Here is a 17,696-nt window from a genome sequence, read left to right on the forward strand (position 1 = left end):
AATTGTGTATTCCCTGGGGCTGTCCGTAGGTTTATTTATCTCCCCCGGGTTTATTCAGTGTACCTTCAAAATGATGGAAACCGATTTCATGGAAATGCCAGAGGTGCCAAATGCTGTCCCCAGCCAGAGCTCAGAGCCAGCCCTGTGGGAAGGGGTTTAATGCCCATTTTCCCAATCCCTCAAGGCAGCAGCACTGGAGCCCTTGCCCCCAAACACGCCCGAGGTGCCGAGCGCTGGCAGGAGGCAAATCCAGGGATTGGACAGTAGGAGCTTGCCCTGCTCGTGTAATCCCAGGCCTGGAGCTGTGCTTTAGAAATCCCAGGAGATGCTGCCTCACTCAAACCTCATTTAACGCTCAGCATCCCTCCTGCTCCCTCCTGGAATTACTGTTGCTCCCTTTGCTGCTCTTCCCTATTATTACTATTATTGCTATTACTGTAAATTCCCACTCCATTTCTTCCACAGCCCTTGGCTTCCCACAGGTGGTGCTTTAGGAAAGCCCCTGCAGCCTGGGAAGGTGCTTTTGGCTCCGGACACATTCCCAGCCCCCGGGAGCAGCAGGACCTGTGCTGTCCCCAGCAGGTGAGACAGAGGTGCCTTTCCTTCCTTCCTTCCCTGCTCCACTTTAGCTTTTCGAGGGCTCTCTGGGGGTCTGAGGGAGAAGGTCTTTGTCATTCCAGGGCAGAATTAGCCCTGGTCCCACTAAGAGCAGGAGGAATCATTTTATCCTTGTTTTTGGCTACACATTTTGTGTTTCCTCTCTTTTGCTGACACCGTGTGGTGAAGCAGCAGCTCCCAACTTTTTCAGTGCTGCCCCCTGGAATAGTTTTCATTCGTACAACCATGAATTCCCTGCTGGAATCCCAGTCACAGCCCCCCAGCTCAATGTGCAGTTTAAGGTCTTAGCACCCTGACCAGGACAATTTCCTGTCTCTAGACATGGAAAATAGGGGAAAACGCAGACTGGATTGGAGCCAGAATCCAGAACGGGGAAAGTGAGGCAGCATGCTCGGCACAGGCTGGGGATGGTACAGGGGCTGTTCTTGTTGGATGACACCCGTGTGGAACAGATCCTTCTCTTCCTTTGTCCAAAGTCCGATGGCAAAGGATTGAATAGCTCACAAATGGGGCCTGGAATGAAAATGGTTCTGTTAAAATTAGGCAAAGAATGCAATAGGAAAAAATGGGCATCCTTTTTATGTATGAAAATAGTAGGGAATAAAAGGCAAGGGCACTTTTATTTGGTGTGACCTCACTTTTCGTGAATAAAACCCTCCAGTGAGCAATCAGAACAGGAGTGTGAAAGCCACAAGCCTTTGACTTCCACAGGGACCTAATTTCCCTTTTCTCCTCTCTTTCAGGACAGGAAAAACCACTTAACTCATCCCATCTTTGCCAAAAGCTTTGGTGTTTGAGCAGCCAAACCCAGCGGGCTCCGGCCCTGGCGGAATGTGCTGGAGGGCCCCTGGTGCTGCCCATGGTGTGGGGTGAGTCCCCAGTTGTCCCCAGAGCGTTGCAAATCCAGAGGGATCTGCCCTGGTTTCAGGCTGTCCTTGCCCTGGTCCCTGCAGTCCCCTGAGACACAGAGAGAGCCCTGGCCAAAGGGCCTTTGGCACCTTGTCAGGAATGTGGCAGCAGCCCCGGGAGCAGGTTGGAGGTGGGAACTGGGGCTGTGTCTGAGACTGATCCAGGTCAGGTCAGTGTTTACCTGTGGGGGTTTAGCCCCACACACTGAGTTTAAGCAGGATCAGGGTGATGGATGCTGCATTTTGTGCACCCCGAGAGTTTCTACCCCCCCTGGAGATTTCCTGCAGGGATGTGGCAGCACAGGGAGCAGAATTAAAGCTGCACCTCCCATGGGCATTGCTGGCCTTTGTGTCTCTGTTGTGCCATCAGTCTGTGGGAGTTTGCTGCTGTCCCTGCCACCCCACTGGGGGCTGTGTGCTCCTGGCAGCCCTTGGCAGCCCCACACGAGCTCCAGTGGTGCCTCTGTGCTGTGTTGGGAGTGTTGGCTGGGAATGTGCCTCACCCCTGGCAGTTTTGTTCCTTTTGTTCCTGAGCAGCCAGACAGAGCTTTGGGCTTGTCCGCTTCAGAGTTTGATTGGAAAAGTCCCTGAAAAGAATAATGACAGTGAAGTTTGTCAAAGTGATGCTGTCAGACCCCACCTGACAGTCTGTGCTTTGTGTCGGAGGTTGTCGTGCATTTGCCCTGCAGGGAATGAACGTCCCCTTCCCAATTCAGCCCAGAAGGTCCCAAAGGCTCTTACAGGAATATTTATCCTTTGCTTCCCTTTGTGATAATGAAATCTCCACCCTGCCATGAGCCATTCCTTGATCTCTCCTGGAGAAAACCTCATGGCAGAGGCACTTTGCAAAGGAGCCCAGAGCTGTGTTTGGAGCGGAGAGTGCTGAGAGCTGCATCTGCCTGTGCTGCTCCAGCCTGGCAATATCCTCATGGAACAGACTGGGCAGATGGGATCAGATGGAGCAAAATCCCTTCATGGAAGAGGTTTTCTCCTGTGCAGATCAGGCATGGGGCAGGAAGTGAACTTTGGAAATCAGCTGCTCTGCCCCCAGAAAGCATCACTCACATCAGCATGAATGACATGACCTGTGCCCACCACTCACAATTCACCCAGCCAAAATCAAGAGCAAAGGTTGGTTTGGGTTTGAGAACTTGAAATAACTTTGAAACAGAAGAAATCACTTTTTTCTTCTTGTTTCTTTCTTTCAGATGCTGGACTTGCCTCTGTGGATGTGTGCTGAGCTCTTGCTGCAGGGGACTGTCAGCGGCTGTGAGTTCCTGTTCTTCTCACTGGGGAATTGGAAATAATTCTTAATTAATTAATTGCAGAAATATTTCTGGAACCTTTCTCCTTTCACACCTCACTGTGTGGGACAAGGACAGAGAGAGCGAGCAGAGGAGCGGCCTTGGGTCGGAGAGGGGCAGGAGAAAGGCACTGTGGGCAAAGGGACCTCCCTGGTGTCACCAGGGCACCTGTGGGGAACAGAATGGACACTTTGAGGGCATATGGAGGTGAGGAGTGGACAGTCTGGGGCAAAATCTGAATTCATCTACATATATATATATATATATATACACGTATATATATAGGGGATATTTTTGAGGGAAAAGCTGAGGTACTGAGTTCACCCACCTTGCCCCGAGTTGTGTTTGCACAAAGCGGGACCAGAGGTGAAGGTCAATCCAAAGCCAACCCTGCTCAACCTATAAATCCCAGGATAAGTTCTACAAGCTGCCCATTGAGGGACTAAAAATACATTAAAAATGGAACCAAGAGCATTAAGAAGATTCCTGGGAATCCCATTACAGTGTTGTCATTGCATTTTTAACAGATCTTTAAGCTTTTTTATGACAACAGTGCATTTCTCTGTTGGGGTTATTCATTCTGTGGGCAGTGAGGTTTATCTGGATTTGAATTCCCTCATGGTGGTCCTGACACTGCTCAGGAGCTGGTAGGAAAAACAGACTCCTGGCAGGCACAGGGTGTTTTCCCCCGGAGTTCATCCAGCTGCTGCCCACCAGCCCAGCCAGGAGGGATCTGCTTTGGCTCCTGTTTTCTGCCAGGGAAAGAAAGTTCCATTGATCCAGCTGAGATTCCAGCAGCCTCATCTCCCGGCGCTCCCCGGGCAGCCAATCCGCTCTCCCGCCCCACCTGCTCTCAGCTCCCGCCCAGCCGGGGCCAGCTGAGCGGAGGGGAATTTGTGCTGCCAACAGCAGCGGAAGGACACGAACTCTCACAGCCTGCGATTCGCAGTGTCCCTTTGGAAGATGCTGGTTGCTGGGATTTCGATAATTCCATGCATCTGGCTGCTGAGATTTCCCAGCCCAGGGGCTTTAGCTGGCAGGGCAGCACAAAGATTGTTCTCTGTGTGGTGCCCAGATTTGGGGTTCAGCTTTGCTAGTTTAGATGAATTATACCTATAGCTCTAAATTCCCTGCTGAATTCCCATTGGAATAACCTCACAGTGCCTCATGGAGCGTGGATATTCCCATGCAGAGCTGCCTATTTAATGCCAGGTGTGTCAGCGACCAGCAGAGGTTCCAAGGAAGCTCAGTGGGATCAGGACAAGGACAGGTTTATACTCCATAGAATTTGCTATTTATAACCCTTATCCCCCAGCCCCACCAATGTCCCTGGGGGGCACTTGACAGAGTTCCCTGGAATTCAGCTGATTTCACCCTCACTGAGATCAGGCTGAAGTTGATATTTTAGAGCAGGAGAAAGCAGTGGCCGGACATGCTCCCAGCCCTTGGTGAGGCAGCCCCTGTGCCCAGGTGAGGATATCTCTCCCTGCAGAAGGTGATTTAATTCCAGAGCCTCAGGAGTGGCCTCTGGAAGGTCTTTTCCCTGAGGAAAGGGACGCACATCCCTGCCTTTCAAGGCATCTGCAGTGTGGACCTACCTGTGAAAGCTTTTCCCTCAGTTCTGCAGTTCCAGCTGGCTCCCTGAAAAACTCCAACCTCAATCCAAACAAACTCTAACTTTTTACTTTAAGGCATTTCTGAGGGCATTGCCTGGGGTTTAATTTCTGTGAAGCAAGATTACCTTGGCTTTAACACTGCTGATGGATGATGTCCCCAGGCTGGAAGGGAAGGGATTGGGGGTGGCTGGGACATAACCTGGCAGGTGTGTGGGAGCTCCGGGAGGTCAGGACCAGGAATTGCTGTCTGAGCCCCTCCGTAAACACAGTGCCAGCATTCCCAGGTAATGCCAGCTGTTCCTTGGGATATTTTTGGGGTGTCGGTGGGCTCTGTCCAGGCTGAAGCATCTCTGGGTGCCCATTCAGAGCAGCCCCTGGCTGAGGAGCTGTGGGCAGCCCTTTATCCGTGTCCATGCAAGTGCTGCCCGGGCATCCCAGTGCCCATCCCCAGGACTTGTGTTCTGCACGCTGCGTGCCATGGGCAGAATGCTGCAGGCACAGCTCCTCCCCTGCAAATATGAAGGACAAGAGGTGCTGGTTCCCTTCCTGGGGCTCCCAGCCTCCTCCAGCCCCACGTTCCTGGCCAGCTGGGACACACGCAGGGAACACCAAGGAACATTCCTGGTAGCAAGCAGGAGTCACCGAGGGCTCAGTGCAGCTCTGGGCAAGAAAAGCAGCCCCAGCCTCAGCACCTGCTGTGATTTTGGGCTGTGAACACTCACCTGCAGGAAACGCCCCTCTGCAGCCAGGACCAGCCCTGATACTCTCCAGAGGAACTTTTGCCACAGACCAAGTGAAGCTTTAGGACTTGTCTTGCTCATTTCTCCCTGGAAAGGGACATAGCACGAGCACCTTAACAGCTGTTGGGTAAATCCTGGAAAGGATCAGGGTTATGGGAAGAGTTTTGTGCTGTTATGTCAGGTGCCAGCCAGTTCTGCTCTAGAGCCATTCCAGGGGCTGGTATTTAAAGTAGCATTAGCAGAAAAGAAGGAGCTGTATTGGCATAGGAATTCCCTTGCTGGCAGCAGCCATTCCCATTCCAGGCAGGACCTTCCTCATGACCCTGAGATTGGCTCAGGTGCTTGGAGCAGGGTGCTGAGAAGCTCAAGATTCTGAGTTCAGTCCCTAAATGGACCAACCACTTATCACCATTTGACTTGATGATCCTCGTGGGTCTTTCCAACGCAGAATATCCTGTGCTCTGGAAATAAAGAACAGTTTTCCCTGGCTTTTTAAACCTAGAGGTTTTTTCCACTAGAGAGTGCGAGCCACAGAGAAAGTGGGGGAGAGGAGGGAAAGGATCAGGTCTCACCCGGCAGGTGTAGGACAAGCAGCCAGAGCAGAACCGAGCCCCAGCAGCTCCCAGTCCCACACCGGGCGCAGTGAGAGCAGGAGCGGCAGCGCCGGACTCGGCCCCAGCGCCCGCCCCGGAGAGGCTCCACCCACCCGAGGCGATGCTGCAGCGATCCCGGGCTGCTCGTTCCGCGGGGGCGCGGCGGACAGGGGCCCCCCGGGCGTGCAGCCACCGGGGAGGGGGAGGCGGGCGCTGCTCTGCCCAGGGGCTGCGGCGGCCTCGGGGGTGCCGGGGCGGGGCGGGAGCTTCGCATCCCCGCGGGGGCTGCGGGGCGGGGCCGGGAGCGGCCACCGGGGGCTGCGCTCGCGCCGCCGCTCCGTGTCCGGCAGGGGGCGCCCCGCGGGGCGGGCGGCGCTGAGGGAGCGGCGGCGTTGGGGGCGTCCCGGGGCTGGCGCGGTGCCCGCGCCCCGCCCGCTTCCAGCCGGGATCCAGCGCCTGCTCCGGGGAGCCGCCGCCCTCCTGCTGGTCCCGGCACCGGCACGGCCCCGGCTCCCCGCGGCCGCAGCGGGATCGTGCCCGGAGCCCCGGCGGGACCCCACCCCGTGCCGGCCGGAGCAGGAGCGGCAGCGCCGGGCTCGGCCCCAGCACCCATCCTGGAGTGGCTCTTCCCGCCCGCGGCGATCCCGGTCCCGATCCCGGTCCCGATCCCAGCCCCAATCCCGCCCCGGTCCTGCGGCTCCAGGACCGGTACCCTGCCCGCCGAGGGAGTAGCGGCTCCGCCCAGGACCCCCAGCCGACACCGGCAGGACCCGGACCCGAATCCCCGGGCCCGGATCCCGACCCCACTGTAGCGCCTCGGGCTCCGCGTAGCGCCGGGACCAGCCCCGGTCCCGGGCTCCGCACAGCGCTCCGAGCGACGGTCCCGCCGCATCCTGGGATGAGCATCCATCGCATACAGCGGAGCGGGCGCGGGTCCGCCGGGATTTACGAGCGCGGGCGGGGCGGGGCGGGGCCGGCTCAGGTGCGCGGGGCCCCAGAGCGGCTGCGCGGGGCGGGACCGAGGGCATTAAAGCCCCGGGAATCAGCGCCCGGAGCCATTTGGTCTCTCGGCGCGCGGGGCGTGAGGCTGCGGCAGGGCCGCGCTCTATATTTCTATTCCTTTATATTTCTCTTTACCTCTCTTCCTCTAAACCTCCCCTTCCCCACCCCTCCCTTCCTCTCCTTCCCTACCCCCTGCTCTCTCCCTCCGTACCCCCCTCTCCTTCCTCCCGGACCCCCCTCCCTATCCCCCTACACACCCCTACCCTACCCCTCCACCCTCCCCCTCCTTCTCCACCCTTCCTTCCCCCCCCACCCTGGCTCCTCCCTGCCCCCTCTCCCCTTCTGCCCCCCAGTTTCCCCACACCTGCCCTCAGTCCTCCTTCCTCCACCCTTCCTTCCCTTTCCACCTCTCCCTGTTCCCCTTCCCTCTTTCCCCCTCTGTACCTTGACACCCCCACCGATGCGCCATCCTCGTCCTCCTTCCTCCACCCTTCCTACTGCCCCACCCCATCTTCTCCTGTTCCTCTCCCTGCTCCCCTGCACACCCTGACCCCGACCACCGCCTCTGCCCCGCTATTCCCGTCCTCTGTTCCCCTTTCCCCCGCAGCCGCGGGGCTCGGGGCGCCGGAGAATAAAGCCCAGAGGGCCGGAGCCCGGCGCCCTCCGCCCTCGCTGGAGCCCCCACACGGGGCGAGACCCGCTCGGCGGGTCCCCCCATGCAGTTCACAAGCACCGCCCAACACCGCCGGGGCTCCGGCTTTCCCCACATCACACTGCGGGCTCCCGGGGGGGTCGGGGCTGGGGGTCAGGGAGGGCCCCCTCCTTAGGAGGGGGTACCGGGGTGGGATGGGCCCCCTCCGGAGGAGGGGGTCCCGGGCGGGGGGGGTCAGGGTGGGCCCCCTCCGGAGGAGGGGGTCCGGGGGAGGCGGAGGAGGGACTTTCCCCCCTCCAGTCCCTCCCTCGGATCCCCTCCTCCGGACGTGGTCCGCCCCGGCCCCCTCCCGGGAGCCCCTCCTCCGGACCGGGGATGGGGGGCGGGGCGGGTGGGGGGGAAGCAGAGGGGTCACGTCACTTTGCAGCGTGAACAGACACAGAGCTCGCCGGCCAAACGAACGGCCCCGCCCTCCCTGGGAGTCCCCGGTCCGGAGGAGGGGATCCCGGGAGGGGGGGTCAGGGTGGGGCCCCTCCGGAGGAGGGGGGCCGGAGGAGGGACTAGAGGGGGGAAAGTCCCCCCTCCGCCTCCCCCGGACCCCCTCCTCCGGAGGGGGCCCACCCTGACCCCCCCCGCCCGGGACCCCCTCCTCCGGAGGAGGGGCCCCATCCCACCCCCACCCCACCCCGGTACCCCCTCCTAAGGAGGGGGCCCTCCCTGACCCCCAGCCCCGACCCCCCCGGGAGCCCCCAGTGTGATGTGGGGAAAGCCGGAGCCCCGGCGGTGTTGGGCGGTGCTTGTGAACTGCATGGGGGGACCCGCCGAGCGGGTCTCGCCCCGTGTGGGGGCTCCAGCGAGGGCGGAGGGCGCCGGGCTCCGGCCCTCTGGGCTTTATTCTCCGGCGCCCCGAGCCCCGCGGCTGCGGGGAAGGAAGGAGAGGGGAGAACGGGGAGAGAGAAGAGATGAGGGGGAATGAGAAGGGGTAGGGAAGGGGGAGCGGGGTGCAGAAGGAAGCGGGAGGGAAACGGAAAGGCTGGATGGGGGGAGAAGGAGGGTGGACAGAGGAGGGGAAGAGAGGGAAGAGAAGGGGGTAGCGGGGTAGGGACAGGAGAGGTCGGAGTGTGGGAGGGGGGAGGTTTGGGGCGAGAGGAGGGGAGAGTTTGGGGGAGAGAGAGAAGAGGGGGAAAAGGGAAGAAAGACGGGGAACACGGGGAGAAAGAAGGAGGGGAGAAGGGGGGACAGGAGGGGAGGCCGAAGCCCCCGCGCCTCACCCGGGGAGCCCGGACAGGGAATTCCCGCCCGCACCGCGCTCGCAGTGAGCAAATGGCGAGGGAGGCGATTTCCGGGCATTAAATCCCCTCGGCCCCGCCCTCGCAGCCGCGCTGGGGCCCCGCGCACCTGAGCCGGGACCGGCACCGGCACCGCCCCTGAAGCCGCGCCCCGGCCCCGGCCCCCTCCGGGCCCCGCCTCACAGAGCCCCGGCCCGCCCGGCCCCAGAGCCCCGCCCTGCCCGGGATGGGGACGGGACCATCGCCCGCGGCCCCGCCCCTCCCACCTGGGCCGAGCCGGGGCTGCTCCCGGCACCGGCACCGGGGCTTCGGGTCCGGGTCCCGCCCTTGTCCGCCGGGGGCCCCGCGGCGGGGTTGGGGCTGGGATGGGGACCGCGGTCCCCGCGGGCGGAGGAGTCGCTCCGGGACGGGCGCTGGGGCCGAGCCCGGCGCTGCCGCTCCTGCTCCGCTGCGGCCCCGCCGGGGCTCCGGGCGCGGCCCCGCCACGGCCCCGGAACCCTCCAAACCCCGCCGGTCCCTGCAGCGCCGGAGGAATTTTTTATACATCGCAGGCAGATAATTCTCGTAGAGAAACCCCAAAAATAAAAGATACACGGTCGGGTAGGGGGGGCGGGGGGGGGGCAGGCAGTGTTCTGCTTTAAATTAAAACGTATTGGGAAAAAGAAATCTGTGGAACAGCTCATTTCCTGTCCTGGGCTGGCTTCTGTGTGATCGGCTGTGATTCCAGCTGCTCGCTGTGGGACGCTAAGGAAATGCCAGGTGCTGAGCACTACAGAAGATAATGGGAAATCTCTCTGGATCAGGCAGTGTCCCAGAAGTCTGGCAGTGCTCAGCATTCCTGGCTAGAATTTGGGGAGAGGGTCCCTTTCCATAGTGTCCCCATGGAGCTGACACTTCCCAGCATTCCTGGCTGGAATTTGGGGATCCCAGCACAGCCCCTCCATAGTGTCCCTGTGGACCTGGCACTGCCCACCATCCCTGACCAGGGTTTGCGGCTTCCAGCACAGCCCCCCCAGCACATCCCACTGCTTCCTCAAGTCCCCTTTAACCAGGATCCTTTTTGGGGTGGGGGCACCCAAACCCAGCACAACTGGCTTTAATCCAATTTGGGGGGATCTCCCCTTTCCCCTCCTCACCGAATTCCTGCTGCCAAAACCCAGCCTGAGGCTCAGCTCTCCATCCCCTCAATCTCCCCAAGGAATTGCACTTGGATTTCCCAGTCCAGCAGGGCAGCAATGTCCTCATTGTGTATCTTAATTGCAGAACTGCCTAAGAAATAATTGAAAGAAATTAAAAGAATGAGGAGAAAATAAAGAAGAGCTGCCAGCTCCAACCAAGGGGTGCTCAAGCCCCTTCTCAATGAGTTGCTTTAATTAACCAATGAAAATGAAGCAATTAAGATCACATCAACATGTTATTATTCTTTTTAATTGAGTTCTAGAGAAATATTGCAGAATATAAAAGAACCTTTTTAACCCCCAAAACTCTTTGAGGAGATCCACAGGGCAGGGCTGCACTGCACCCCCAAACCAAGGAGAACTGGGAGAAAAGACAAACCCAGACTGAGATTCCCAGGAGATTGGTGCAGCTTCTGCCAGCCAGAACAGCCCTTGTTCTGAAAACCCACCTGTGAATCCCAGGAACCTGGGCCATCATCAATGTCCTCAGGGGCCTTTTTATTTAAAGCAGATTTCCAGAGAGTATTAACTACAGAACTACAGAAAATTAAACTGAAATGTAAAGGAACAGCTCCCCAAGCCAGCAGGCTGCAGCATCCAAAAGAAAATGAACAGAAAGATTATGGATTGGGACCATCAGCAATCCCAGATCCCTCGTGTGGAATAGCACTCTGCTTTGGTTTATAAATCACCACTCCTCTTAGGGGACAAACCCTTCAGCTTTGCTTCCAATTCACCAAGTTCCCAACTGTGGCCACCGAGGTTCTGCTGCACCGTGTCCACGGTGGGATCCAGGAAAACACGCAGGGTATGGTCCTCTGGGAATGTTGCTGAGGAAGCCACTGACCTAATCTGTGCCTGCAGCCCAGAGGGAATCTCTTCCCAACAGCTCTGGCTGTGCTCGGTGTGTCCCGACGGTTCCCACGCTGACACACCACAGCTTCCTCTGCCCGCTGCCTTGGGAAGTATCCCTAAGGTGCCACCAAGAAAGGAGCTTCTTATGGGCACAGAGTCTTGGGCTTCAGGGGAAGAAAAGGAGCTTTCAGTCTTTAGCATCTCCCACTCCGTCAGCATTGATAGCAAACATGGCTTCAGCCTCGGGAAGACACGGAGAGTCATAGATTTTACAGATCCTGGTCTCACCTCGGCCTTTCCGCAGGTACAGCCTGACAGGGAGAGGGAAGGAATCAGGTCAGGATGGGCAGTGTGCTCCCAGAAAATCATCCTAATCCATAAGGGATTAAACAGAGCTGTATGAACTGCCTGAGATGTTCATTTCCCTGCGGACGGAGGGCCCAGTGTGGCACTAAGCCGAAGCATAGGCTGGGCCTCCCATGGACAGACTATGGAAACCCCCAGAAGTAAAAGATGCTCAGCCAGTTTCATAAAACATTCCAAACCCAGGCTCCTGGGATCTGTCCATCTCTTGTCTCACCTGGTGGTGGAAGCATGAGCGATGATATTGCCTCCGATGGGTTTTTTGGGATCTGCAGCAAACATGGCAGCTCCGTCTACCTGTGCCACCACCTGGTTTGTGATGACAACGGCCACACCGAACTGCAGGGGAAACAACCAAAACCCAGTTATTCCCACAATCAGAGCAGAAAAGCAGGGAAAAGGACACAGGGGCACTCCTGGTATCCATAACTGTGGGATCCAGCCCCTCCAAACCAATGGGAGCAGAGGTGGAGACAAAGCCCTTAGGACCAGTTTGCTGGGGTTTATAAGAAAACCAATGAGTTTTACTTTGGCAATTGTATTGGGTTTGTATGGCCAGGATTTGGTAGTGGGGGGGCCACAGAGATGGCTTCTATGAGAAGCTGCTGGAAGCTTCCACCATGTCAGGCAGAGCCAATCCCAGGATGGCCCCAAGAGGGACATGCTGCTGGCCAAGGCCGGGCCAATTAGAAATGGTGGTAATGCTTCTGTGATAACAGATTTAAGAAGAAATCAAACAAAACTTGTGGTGCAGCTTCAATTCCAGCTAGAAAAGAGTAGGAGTGAGAATATGAGGAGAACAAGATGCAGACACTAAGGGCAGTGAAGAAAGAGGGGAAGGAGGTGCTCCAGGCACCAGCTGAGATTCCTCTGCAGTCCGTGGTGAGGACCATGGTGATCCTCCCTGCAGCCTATGGAGATCCACAGGGATGCAGAGATCCACCCACAGCCCGTGGAGGAGCCCCACGCTGGAGCAGGTGGATGCCTGGAGGAGGCTGTGAGCGATGTGGTGGAGAGAGGGGCCCTGCTCCCAGGCTGGAGCAGCCTGTCCTTGGGGCACTGCACCCCGTGGAAGAGAGACCCATGGTGCAGCAGTTTGAGGGGCACTGCTGCCTGTGGGATGGACTCACATTGCAGCAGTTCACAGGGAGCTGCTGCTCGTGAGATGGAGCCACATCGGAGAAGTTTGTGGAGAACTGTCTCCTATGGGAGGGACCCCACAGTGCAGCAGGGGAACAACTCCTCTCCCTCAGCAGTGGGAGAAGCCTTGGGTGGATGAACTGACCAAACTCCCCCATTCCCATCTCACTGTGCCGCTGGTATAGAAGGTAGAGCTGGGGAGGAGGGAGAACTGAGGGTAAGGTGTTTTCAAGAGCTTATTTTACTTCTCATGATCCTGCTTTAATTTTGTTAGTAATGAGTTCACTTCACATGTCCAAGTTGAGCCTGTTTTTCCCTGTATGGTGATTGATGAGTGTTTTCTCCTGGTCCTTAACTCACAAACCCTTCATTAAACTTTCTCTCCTCTGTCCAGTTGCAGAGGAGGGTGAGTGAGCGGCTGTCACAGGCGCCTGGCGTTTGGCAAGCGTCAACCCACAACATTAAACCCAGTCGATGCTCACCTCATCTGCCAGGCGCAGCAGCATCCGCAGGAACCTGGCCAGGTGCATCTGCCTGGCGGAGAGCTCCCCCCTTCCCGAGTAATCCGTGCGGTACAGGGCCGTGGCACTGTCCACGATCAGCAGCGCGTACCTGGGAAAGGGGAGGCAGGGCTGTTAAGTCTCAGTTCCAATCCCAAGCTGCCTGCACAGCTCTCTTGGGAGCTAGGAAATCATCAGCACTGTTTCTAACCACAGTTCTAAACTGAGCTTCCTCAGGCTGGCACTGAGGAACCATGAATTCCCTGTGTTTGTACAGCCACATCAGCTGGAGCCAGTCCCTGGCATCCAGAATTCCAGCAGCAAGACGCACCCATGGAGCAAGCTGGCTCCCTGGAGAAGCCAAAGGCTAATCCCATGTGGGAACAAAACCCCTTAGATCAGTGTAATTACCGTGACTCAGCCATCATGGCTGAGGCCTGGTACAGCAGCTGGGTCTGGTGGTCGGTGTTAAAGCCCCGGGCATAGGCCACGTTGTCCAGGACATCGCTGCCAGACAGGCCATACCTGCAAAATCAGGGAAAATAAAGGGATAAACCCTGGGTGACAATTTCATCCATAGCAGTTAGCCCAGAGCTTTGGCAAAAGACTGGAATAAAAACTCACATCCCCAGCAGAGATAAAAACAGAAAAAATGCAACCTGTGGTGATGAGAAGAGAATGGAATGATTGGAACCATTTTAAATGGATAAGAGGAAACGGCCTCATGTCATACCAGGGGACGCTGAGGCTGGATATTGGGAAGTCTCCTAGTGGAAAGGCTGTCCAGCCCTAGTACAGCTGCCCAGGGCAGTGGTGGAGGCCCCATCCCTGGAGGGATTTAAAGCCGTGTGGATGTGGCACTTGGGGACATGGGACAGTGGTGGCCTCGGCAGCACCGGGGAACGGTTGGGCACCGTGATCTCCGAGGGCTCCTCCAACCTGAAGGATTCCATGATTCCAAGGACATTCTGTACATGGCCAGCACAGACACAGCTGTGCCTGCTGCAAACATCATTTCACTTCCTCTCCTTTGCTTGGCTGCCAAATATTCCCTGGCGACAGGGAACACAGGAGCAGTCCTTGCTGCAGGAGAAGCCAGCAGGGTTAGATCAAATTCCCCTCAGAAAGAGCTAACAGGATCCAGCCAGTCCTGTCCCCAGCTGCTTGGGAAGCTCCCAGTCCCTTCCAGTAGCAAAAGAGAGGGAAATCACCTCATGCCAAGGGACAATGACACGAGAGCTGTGGGGAGAGAGCGGCAGGGACAGGAGAGGAATGGCAACACCAGAGGTTTCCAAAGGGAACACCTGCCAAATTAACCTCCAGGACATGTGGAAAACGTTTTCCAACTGAGTTGTGAGTCCATCTATTCCTGTCTTCCACTCACAGACCTTTCAGCCACAGCCAGGAGCCGCTCTGGACGGAAGGTCCCCTCCGTGTCTATGTACATGGCTTTTCCCTCGCCGCCCCCGCGGTCTATGGGGAGCTAAAGGAGAAGGCAAGGAATGAACAGGGAATAATCTATCCATAAATACAGCAGATATTGCCACACACCCTCACTCAACTCATACAACAAATAACATCCCAAGTTATTGTGATTAAAGTCCCATTTAGCTGGGAAAAGCAAGAGGAAAGATTCCTGGTCCCCCACCTCTGACACCTTCCTTTTGTAGTACCTGTCACCTGGAGTGCCAGGACAAGGGGGAATGGCTTCCCACTAACACAGGGCAGGGATAGATGGGATATTGTGAAGAAATCCTTCCCTATGAGGGTGGTGAGACTCTGGCACAGGTTGCCCAGAGAAGCTGTGGCTGCCCCTGGATCCCTGGAAGTGTCCAAGGCCAGGTTGGACAGGGCTCGGAGCAACTTGGGATAGTGGAAGATGTCCCTGCCCATGGAACTGGACGGGCTTTAAGGTCCCTTCCCACCCCAACCATTCCAGCATTTCATGATTCTACACAAGGTGACAGGTGCTTATCTTTGAGCTGGGAAGTTTAGAGAGTCAACTAAATGATCAAATTAAGTCCAAGCCTCTAATATTTTAGGGAATAGCAACCTCTAGACAGTAATAAACACTTAGAAAGTCAAGGAAAGTGCCAAAATTAGCAAATATCCCAAGGCTGTGGGGTCTGAATATTGGACTGTAATGAGGTGAAGCCCCCACCTGACAGGTGACTGCCAGGGTGTGACACAGCTGCGTCTTCCCAGTACGGAATTCCCCGAACAATTCTGTTATGGACCCTGTTTCTATTCCTCCTGAAAGGAAAATAATAATAATTATTAATAAAACTTAAAAGGTCACATGCTACAAACAGGTATGATCTATGTATCCCACATATCAAATACTACATTCACAGAGACTCAGTTAAACACTGGATTTGGCTGAAAGTTTCAAAGCTAAGAGGGAAAACTGCTTGTCAGCCTGAGGTTTGTGTGTGCTGTAGATAAGAAGTTCGGGTGTGTTTTTGAAGATGGTGAAGAGCTAAAATTACTTGTTTTAATTTTTGGATTACCAGAGGAATGGGGAGATGGTGATGCCTGGTTTTGTTTACCCTAAACACATTGTGGACTTAAATAAACCAGAAGCATCAAAAAATGGACAGCTTTGGGTCTTGCATCATGACTAAAAGAACTAAAAGCTATTTCTGCAGCTTTTAAAATAAAAGCAATTATTCAAGAGCAGTTCTAGAGGTCTTTCATCCAACCAGGGCTTGCCTTATGTGGTTCTGTGCAAGGACCCCACTCACAGGAAAACCCCACCCTAATAACTGAGCTTAAGCAGGAAAGAGAAATAATAAAATGCTGACCTTGAAGCAGCTTATCCAGCTCTTTGGAGCCAGTGGTGATCTGGATGATCTCTGACCGTCGCTGGTGGAATTCTGTGGCTGTGGTGAAGCCCATGGGAACCAGTTTGGCTGCCTCAGCCTGAGGGAAAAACCCAACGGAGCAGTGCCAGGAGAGTTCATGCCATTTGTTAACCCCCCCAGAAATTAATATTTCCTGCCTTGTGGAGAGGCACCCATATCATTCCATGCACATTTCATAGACCTTGCACAAGCTGGTACCTCTGAACAGAACTGAAATTCTGCTCCGAGAAAAAGCTCCAACATCCCTTTTGTGTGTTTTATGGAAATATCCTCCCCTTGTCCCCCACCAGGTCAGTTCAGTCCTGTCCTGGTGTGTTTTGCCTTTTCCCATCACAAGTCATGTTACACCTCTCATCACCTTCACTGCCCTCTGGAGACCTTCCAAATTCACCACAACACTTTCAGCCAGCAGAAAGAAACTTGTGGAACATCTTGGGTTAAAGTTCCAGAATATCCTTACCAAGATTTTGTCAGCTTTGGCTTCGCTGATGCCTTTAATGTTCAGCAGCTCCTTCTTTGGTGCATAAGCCACAGCCTCCACTGTGTGAAATCCAGCTTCTTCCAGCTTCTTCACATCATTGGCATTTATGCCACATTGCTGGGAAGCAGGGAGGGAGGAAAAAGGACACGTGTTGGTATTTTTTTTTTTTTTACACAACATAAGTAAGAATTTAGCAGCAGAGTTTTCAGTTTCGCCTGGTTTTTAAAGAAAAAGGTTTAGGTTGGATATTAGTAAGAAATTCTTCCCTGTGGAGGTGGTGACACCCTGGTGGAGAAGCTGTGGATGCCCCATGCCTGGAAATGCCCAAGTCCAGGATGGATGGGGATGAGCTTTTAAGGTCCCTTCCAACCCAAACCATTACAGGATTCCATTCTAGGAAAAAGAGTAGCAGATCTATGGAAAACTTTCCCCAGAGGTAACTCCTCACCTACCTCCAACCTGGATATGAGCTGCGGCCCAAAGCTCTCCTCCTCTGCTGACGTGTCTGCACTGGCCTCGAGCTGCATCTGCATGGCCATGGCAGCGAGGGACCAGGACACCCCCTGGAAGGAACCAAACACTTCAGTGTTCCCTCTTAGCAGTAAGTTACGTGGTCACATGAATCAGGATCATGGAGTTATTAAAGCTGGAAAACTCCTCTGAACTAGCCCTTGATGTTGGGGCTGGGCTGTGCCCCAGAGCCTGCCTGCCCTCGGGACTGCCACAAACACTTTGGAAAGGGCTGGAGGACCCTGCGGAGAATTTGTACCACCCCTGGGATTGCTGAGCAGGATGGCAGGCAGGAGCTGTCATGGGAAACTGAAGGATACAAGGGAATTCACACACTTGGAATATAACACACAATTTGAATATTATAGATTATAGTGAAAGGACAAGGGGGAATGGATTCAAACTGACAGAGGAGAAATTTACATTGAATACTGGCAGGAAATTCTTCTCTATGAGGGTGCTGAGGCCTTGGCACAGAGAAGCTGTGGCTGCCCCTGGATCCCTGGAAGTGTCAAAGGCCAGGCTAGAACTCGATGGCCATTCCGGCATTCCACGATTCTAACTTTACCGGGGGCCCGGCCAGCAGCACCTCCCAGGTACCGCCCGCCGGCGACCTGGAACTCCCTGGGTTCCCCGCGCCACGTCCCCTCATTCTGCTCAACTCCAGCCCTTTGTTTAACGCCCCTCACGGCCCCCCACAGGTGACGGCCTTTCCCCCCACTCCCCCCAGGCTCCCGCGGCCGCTCCCCGCCCCGGGGAGGCGCCGGGGGAGCCCCGAGAGGCGTCGGGGCCCCCGCAGCCCCGGGCCCGTCCCGCCCGCCTCACCGCGGCCCCGCTCCGGCCGTTCGGGCGCTCCCGCCGCCGCCCCACGTGACCCCGCCCGCGCCCGCGCGCGCAGGCGCCGCCCCGCCCCCGGCGGCGCCGTGAAGGTGAGCGCGGGAAGCGGCACCGGGCTTGGAACGGGAACGGGAACGGGAACGGGAACGGGGCATGGAGAGCAGCCCCGGGGCAGCGCGGCCGTTCTTTCTGATTCACTTTCCTTCCTCCCTCTTTCTGGTCTTCCTTTTTGTTTTCTTTTCCCAT

General features: G+C 56.2%; 1 protein-coding gene and 1 long non-coding RNA gene across 3 annotated transcripts; both read right to left on the minus strand.

Annotated features, from left to right (window-relative positions):
* Positions 1–814: 814 nt before the first annotated feature.
* LOC116446024 lies at positions 815–5,955 on the minus strand. Its single transcript, XR_004240997.1, has 3 exons — positions 5,169–5,955; positions 2,030–2,113; positions 815–1,131 (listed from the first exon to the last, which is right to left on the minus strand). It is a non-coding gene; the product is annotated as an uncharacterized LOC116446024 (long non-coding RNA).
* Positions 5,956–10,130: 4,175 nt separating this feature from the next.
* Positions 10,131–17,472, minus strand: RAD51 (RAD51 recombinase). 2 transcript variants are annotated; one of them, XM_032113118.1, is made up of 10 exons: positions 17,439–17,472; positions 16,556–16,666; positions 16,083–16,220; positions 15,563–15,680; positions 14,920–15,011; positions 14,147–14,241; positions 13,170–13,283; positions 12,741–12,870; positions 11,336–11,457; positions 10,131–11,066 (listed from the first exon to the last, which is right to left on the minus strand). In XM_032113118.1, the coding sequence occupies exons 2-10, from the start codon at positions 16,640–16,642 to the stop codon at positions 10,943–10,945; spliced, it is 1,020 nt and encodes a 339-aa protein (XP_031969009.1). In that variant the 5' UTR covers positions 16,643–16,666; positions 17,439–17,472; the 3' UTR covers positions 10,131–10,942. The 2 variants fall into 2 exon arrangements, with proteins under 2 accessions (XP_031969009.1, XP_031969008.1); XM_032113117.1 differs by lacking the exon at positions 17,439–17,472 and adding an exon at positions 17,037–17,293.
* Between the last annotated feature and the right edge of the window lie 224 nt (positions 17,473–17,696).

This window comes from Corvus moneduloides, chromosome 6 (genome assembly GCF_009650955.1).
Source record: "Corvus moneduloides isolate bCorMon1 chromosome 6, bCorMon1.pri, whole genome shotgun sequence".
Lineage (NCBI taxonomy): Eukaryota > Metazoa > Chordata > Aves > Passeriformes > Corvidae > Corvus > Corvus moneduloides.

Coding starts and splice junctions, on each gene's coding strand:
- RAD51 (XM_032113117.1), bottom strand. CDS start 17,162: ATGCCGGAATGGCCATCGAGTTCTAGCCTGGCCTTTGACACTTCCAGG. Junction 12,871..13,169: donor GCCATGATGGCTGAGTCACG/GTAATTACACTG, acceptor CCCCTTTCCCAG/GTACGCGCTGCTGATCGTGG. Junction 11,458..12,740: donor TGCTGCGCCTGGCAGATGAG/GTGAGCATCGAC, acceptor TTTCCCCTGCAG/TTCGGTGTGGCCGTTGTCAT.